Genomic DNA, 7,235 nt, shown 5'->3' on the forward strand with positions numbered 1-7,235 from the left:
CTGGACATTCAAGTCAACTAGCAGGGCTCAGCATGTGCGTTCATGCCCTTGTCCTGCCTATCCCCTGCCTGTGGCACTGAGCACTCCTCCACCCTCAAGAACTCTTGCCCCTGGGACCCTGCCCTGGCCTGCCTCCCAGCATCCTCAGCACGTCCCTTCTCTGCATGGTGGCATCAGTGGGGGCATTCAAGGAAGGAAAGTAGACATCTCAGGAGGGGGTCTAATAGCAGACAGTGAGGCACCATGTCCAGGGAGGAGCTCAGACATTATCCAGGAGTCCATGGGCTTCAGTACTGCTGGTGACTGATGTGGTCCATGCAAGAAAACAGACGTGGTGGAGGATGGTCTATCTTGGTTCGATTTGTATCTCCTGTTCTGGAATATTCTCTGGCAATTCTGGATGAGAGTAAAACTACCCCTCAAAAAACATGAGGATGCCTTCTGCCAACTCCTTTCCCACAGGATGAAAAGAATGGTGTTCATGTTTGAAGATCGTTGAGTTTAGGGCACAAAGTGATGAACCCCAATGAGAACACGATTTCTGATTGAATGAAGGACTTTTTATTGAGCATTGATTGGGTGCAGGGAGAAGGGCTGGGATGATCCTGGTGGGAGGAGAGACCTTCCTGGAGGTCCATTGGCTGCACATCCTCTTGGGTGGGTGGGGGTCTCAGGCACCTAAGAGCACTCTGAGGGCACCACCTTCTTCTCCACGGTGCTCCCCTCATGTGTGACCTGGCAGGTAAAATTGCTATGAGATTTCCACTTGTCAGGTGACAGACTCAGGTAGCTGCTGGCCACATACTTGTTGTTGCTCTGTTTGAAAGGCTTGGTGGTCTCCACGCCCTGGGTGACAGGGGTCCCATCTGCCTTCCAGGTCACCGTCAAGTTGCCAGGGTAAAAGTCACTGATGAGGCACACCAGGATGGCCTTGTTGACTCTGAGCTCCTCAGAGAAGGGCAGGAAGAGCATGACCAAGGGTGCGGACTTGGGCTGACCTGTGTGGACAGAGGAGAGGGAGGAGAAACACAGGGAGAGTCCAGGCTTTGGGCAGCCCTTTCCCCATCTATAGCCTCTGTGACTTTTCCCATGGTGGCCATGCTGGTTCACCCAGGGGATCCTCCTTTCCACTTCAGCCCTGGACAGCAGGCAGTTCCCCATGCTCCCAATAGCCCTTCCGTGTCACCTCTCCCAGGTAGGTGAAAGGTGCATCTGCAGCCTCGGTTTCCCCCTCAGCCCAGCATCTGGCCCCCATATCACTTCATTCTTCTGGATCCGGGTACTTCCCCTGTGAACTGCAGTCTACCACCCAGCCTGCCAGCACAATCCTGATGACTGCTGACTTTAAGGGGCAGCTGTGTAGCTCTGAGCCTCCACTCACTCTCCACTTGGTCACTCTCACCTTAGACAGGTGAGACACCTGGGGCCCTGGGATTATGGGGCTCCAGGGACAGAAAAAAACTCTTCCCATGGGACCTGCTCCTTTCTTTTCCTTTTTTTAAAAGTGTTTACTTATTTTTGAGAGAGAGAGAGAATGGGGGGAGGGACAGAGGGAGAGGGAGACACAGAATCTGAAGCAGGCTCCAGGCTCTGAGTTGTCTGCACAGAGCCCAACACGGGGCTAGAACCCACTAACTGTGAGATCATGACCTGAGCCGAAGTTGGACACGTAACCAACTGAGCCACCCAGGTGCCCCAGGACCCACTCCTTTCTGATCAATGTCCTGGGAGGGCCGTGCTTCTGGTCACCTTGTCCTGCATCACTCATGTCTCTGTATCCCTGCATCCTCATAGCCTCACAGAGGCCCCGAGCACTTCAGCCTGGACCAAACCAGACTGCTCTGTCCTCCTCCCATAGACCTCCTCTTGGGTTGCTCCTCTATGTCCCTGAAGGCTGAGGTCACAGCCCCAGCCATGTCCCCAACCTCATGGATGGGCATCAAGCCCTTAGCCAAGACCCCAAACGACTCTCTCCAAGGCTGCCCCAGTGCCCCTAGTCAGAACCAGTCTCTGGACCCCACACAGGTGTCTGCTCTGGAAGAAGGGAAGGAGTCCCCAGTTTTGGACCAACGCCCCTAACCCAGGCCCTAGGACCTGACCACGTTCAATTGTCAAACTCTAAAGGTAAATGCTTGTACCATTGAAGTTCTTCCTTCTGGTTTCCCTGAGACCAACCCACCTCCCCCAGATCCCACAGATTTGCTAAGGAGTTAATCCTTAAGGCTGGGAAGCAGACAGGAAGCGGCCTCCAGAGAAAAGTAACTTTCCTGAGACAACAGAGGGGTAGGACATGTTGGGAAATATGGTGAAAGCCACTTACCTAGGACGGTGAGCTGCGTTCCTTCACTGAAAACAAGCCAGGGTGATTGAGTTTCGGACCAAAACCCACCGGGCCAGCACCTGGGGCCTGCCCCATGGGGGCCAGGCCAGAACAGGAACCTGTGATGGGCACAGGGCTGTAGCAGGTGGGGCTGGGCAGCCAGCCTCCCAGAAGCTGTGGCACACCTGGATGAGCCCACAGCCCTGAGGTGTCCCTGTGCCTAGCCCTCTGTTTGAGGCCAACTCCACCCATGGTCTTGTGTATTACCCCTTTCCAAGGCTGTCTTGGTCATCTCCTGATCCTCAGTGCTGACAGTGACACTGCATACAGTAGGTGTTCAATAAATCCCTGAGTGCCTCGTTCTTTCACATGGTGTGGCAGAGTGAGTCCTAAACTGGCTCAGACCTGTCTGACCTCTCTGGCCTCATTTAGGGATTCTGAGGGTTCCTCTTCTACAGTTTCTCATGGTCTAGCCAGGTGGCTTCCTCCCTGAGCCTACTGGTCTGGGACTGGGTCATTCCTGACTCATGGTGCTCCCATGTGAAGACCCACACGCACACTTTTTCTCTACACATCAAAGACACAATTCAATTCCACCTCTTTTATGAAGTTTTCTCTGATCTCTCAGACCACTGTCTTTCTGAGACACCTGTCTGTCCATCTATCCATGTGTCCATCCATCCACCCATCATCCACATATCCATCCATTCATCCATCCACCCACCCATCCATCCAACAGTAGCTCCAGGCACTGTTTCACATGCTTGGACATGGCAGGCTCCCCTGGCTTTCATCTCCATCTCTCCCTGAAAGCTCTCAGGTCAGAACCAACAATGTCCTCTTCCTGGTCAATTCCCTAGTTCCTGTTGTACATTATGGCTCTACAGGATTCAACAAGAGTCAGCCTCTCTTTTCAGTGACTCTCTTCTTTTTGGCACCTGAGATCCCACATTCTTCTCCCCTGACTTCTCTTTCACCCCAGTCAATGCATGGCAGCTGACTCCCAGACTGGCACCCTGGGTCCTCCTCCTTCTTTGCCATCTTCCTACATTGTGGATTCCCACTACTGCCCATTTTGTAATGCTCGAGTCTATTCCAGACCCAAACCCTCTCCTTGGCTCTCCCTAAATTACCTACTGACCATCTCCAGCTGGATGTCCAATAAGAATCTCAAACTCTCCGTGTCCAAATGAGACTGACCACCCTTTCCCCCTAACCCAGCCCTTTGTCTGTCTTCACCTTGTCACACGTGACCACGAGTGCTCTCACTACTCAACCCTCAGGCCCAAAACCTGTCTTCTTAGATCGTGCATCTAAATATTCCCTTTTAAAGTTAAAACAAGGGGCGCCTGGGTGGCTCAGTTGGTTGAGCGTCCGACTTCAGCTCAGGTCATGATCTCATGGTCTGTGAGTTCGAGCCCCGTGTCGGGCTCTGTGCTGACAGCTCGGAGCCTGGAGCCTGCTTCAGATTCTGTGTCTCCCTCTCTCTCTGACCCTCCCCCATTCATGCTCTGTCTCTCTCTGTCTCAAAAATAAATAATAAAACATTAAACATTTTTTTAATTAAAAATAAATAAATAAATAAATAAAATTAAACCAAGACTCAGAATAATTGAGAAGCAATAGAATCACCCTCTGATACTCCAAAACCACAAGAAGCCCCAGGTTTTGCCTTTGCTGATGTTAACTCCTAACTGATACAAGGATGTGACATTAAGTTGGGGCTTATTGCATGCAAACATCTCCGCCAGAGGATTGGACCAGTGCATTTCCACCTTAGAAGCTGGTCCAGTCAGATGTTGTTGGTTTTGTGATGCAATATGACTTTTGTTTTAAAATTATAATAATATTACATATATAACACAATTAAGCAATAAAATACATTTAAATACCTTTTTAAAGTGTAATATTTATCTCTCCATCTGTCCTGTTGTGTGTAGTGCCATTTTCCTCTTTTTTTCTTTTTCTTTCTTTCTTTCTTTCTTTCTTTCTGTCTTTCTTTCTCTCTTTCTGTGTATGTGTGGTAAAACATACATAGCATAAAATTTTACCAATATCAGTCATTTTATGAGGCTAGCATTACCCTAATACCAACACCAGACAATGACATTATAAGAAAACTACAGAACAATATCTCTTATTAATATAGATGCAAAAATCTTCAACAAAATATTTGCCAATTGAATACAAGAATGTATTAAAAGAATTATACACCACAACCAAGTGGGATTTATTCCAGGCATACAAGGCTGGTTCAGCATTTAAAAATCAATTAATGTAATCTATCATGTCAACAAGCTAAAGAAGAACAAAATCACATGATCATATCAATAGATGCAGAAAAAGCATCTGACAAAACCCAACACCATTTATGACAAAAAAACTCTGTAAACTAGGGCTAGAAGGGAATTTCCTCAAGTTGCTAAAAAATATCCACAAAAACCCCTACAGCTAACATCATATTTAATGGTGAAAAACTTGAAGCTTTCCTAATAAGGTCAGAACATGGTAAGGATGTCCTTTCTCACCACCACTTTTCAATATCATATTGGAAGTCCTAGCTAATGCAATAAGACAAGAAAAGCAAACAAAAGGTATACAGATTGGGAGAGAAGAAATAAAACTGTCTTTGTAAGTATGTGATTATGAAGAAAATCAAAAGAACTGACCAAAAAACTTCTGGAACTAGTAAGCAATTATAACAAGGTTACAGATACAAGATTAATATACAAGTCAATTACTTTTCTATATACTGACAATGACAAGTAGAATTTGAAATTAAAAACAGTACCATTTACATTATCATCTCCTTCAAAAGGAACTACTTAGGTATAAATCTAACAGAATATATACAAAATCTATATGAGGAGAACTACAAATTCTAATGAAAGAAATCAAAGAAAACCTAAGTAAATGGAAGAATATTCCATGTTCATGGATAGAAAGACTCCATATTATCAAGATGTCAGTTCTTTTCAACTTGATCTATAGATTAAATGCAATCCCCAATCAAATTCACAGCAATATTGCTTTCCCAGAAATATTTTGTGGATATTGGCAAACTGATTCTAAGGTTTATATAGAGGGGCAAAGGACTCAGAATCGCTAATACAATAGTGAAGGGAAAGAACAAACTTGGAAGGATGGCAGACATTATAAGGTTTTGAAAATCACTATAAAACTACAGTAATCAAGACAGTGTAGTATTGACATAAATACAGAGAGCCCAGAAATAAACTCTCACACATACAACCAAATGATTTTTGACAAGGGTGTCAAGGCCATTCAATGGGGAAAGGGCAGTCTTTTCAACAAATGGTGCTGGGAAACATGGATATTCACAGGCAGAAGAATGAAGTTGGACTCTTACCTAACACCATATACAAAATTAACTCAAAATGGATGAAAGGAATAAATATAAGAGCTAAAACAATAAAACTCTTAGGATAAAAGCTAGAGGACAAAAGCTTTATAACATCAGATTGGCAATGATTTCTTAGATATGACACTGAAATCACAGACAAAAGAAAAACTAGACAACTTTGACTTTTGAAATGAAAATTTCAAATTTTTGTACAACAGAAAACACTACCCACAGGGTAAAAAGGCAACCCACAGAATGGGAGAAAATATTTGCAAATAATATATGTAATAAAAGATTAATATCATAATATATAGGGAACTCCTAAAACTCAACAGGAAAAAAACCAAACAACCCATTCAAAAATGGGCAACAGATTTGAACAGACATTTCTCCAAAGAAGATACACAAATGGCCAATAAACACATGAGAAACGCTCAATATTACCAATAATTAGTAAATGCAAATTAAGACTACAATGAGATACAACCTCACACTCATTGGGTTGGCTACTGTTAAAATTACAAACTAGAAAACAAGTGTTGGTAAGGATGTGGAGAAATTGGAACATTTCTGCACTGTTAGTGCTCAAATACTGCATGATTCCACTTATGTGAGGTATTCATAGTAGTCAAGATCATAAAAGCAGGAAGTAGAATGATGGTTTCCAGGGGGTTAAAAGATATAGAGTTTAAAAGGTATAGAGTTTCAGGGCACCTGAGTGGCTCAGTCAGTTAAGTGTCTGACTCTTGATTTCGGCTTAGGTCATGATTTCATGGTTCATGGGTTTGAGCCCCTCATCAGGCTCTGCACTGAGAGTGCAGAGTCTGCTTGGGATTCTCTCTCTTCTTCTATCCCTGCCCTTCCCCCATTCTCTCTCTCTCAAAATAAATAAGTTTTTTAAAAAGTATAGAGTTTCAGATTCACAAGATGCAAAGAGTTCTGGCAATGCTCAGTGGTGATGGCTGGACACCAAAGTGAATGTATTTAATACCTCCAAACTCTACACTTAAAAGTAATTAAGCTGATATACTTTATGTTATGTGTGTTTTAACACAATAAAAAATTATATTTAAAGACAAAATAAGGGATACCTGGGCGGCTCAGTCGGTTGGGTGTCCGACTTCAACTCAGGTCATGAGCTCACGGCTCATGAGTTCAAGCCCTGCATCAGGCTCTGTGCTGACAGCTCAGAGCCTGGAGCCTGCTTCAGATTCTGTTTTCATCCTTCTGCCCCTCCCTTGCTCGTGCTCTGTCTCTCTCTAATATAAAATGAAACAAAAAAATAATAAAAACAAAATAAGACACACATGATCTTAAGGAAATATTGGGAAATAAAGAAAATCAAAGAAGAAACTTAAAGTTAAAATAATTTGTAAGTCCACTATGGATAAACATTATTAATAGTTTTAGTATATTTTCTTCCAGGCTTTTAAAAAAGTATATTATTGGGGCACCTGGCTGGCTCAGTTGGTAGAACATGGAACTCTTGATCTTGGGGTTGTGAGTTTGAGTCCCACATTGAGGGTAGGGTTTACTTAAAATAAATAAGTG

The 7,235-nt window shown here is 44.1% G+C and overlaps 1 gene segment (V, D, J or C); it reads right to left on the bottom strand.

Moving 5' to 3' along the window:
- Window positions 1-592: 592 nt before the first annotated feature.
- LOC125914878 (immunoglobulin lambda constant 1-like) lies at window positions 593-1,268 on the bottom strand. The segment is given in 1 exon segment: window positions 593-1,268. A coding segment is annotated over 1 exon segment (483 nt).
- Between the last annotated feature and the right edge of the window lie 5,967 nt (window positions 1,269-7,235).

Source organism: Panthera uncia (assembly GCF_023721935.1).
Source record: "Panthera uncia isolate 11264 chromosome D3 unlocalized genomic scaffold, Puncia_PCG_1.0 HiC_scaffold_8, whole genome shotgun sequence".
Lineage (NCBI taxonomy): Eukaryota > Metazoa > Chordata > Mammalia > Carnivora > Felidae > Panthera > Panthera uncia.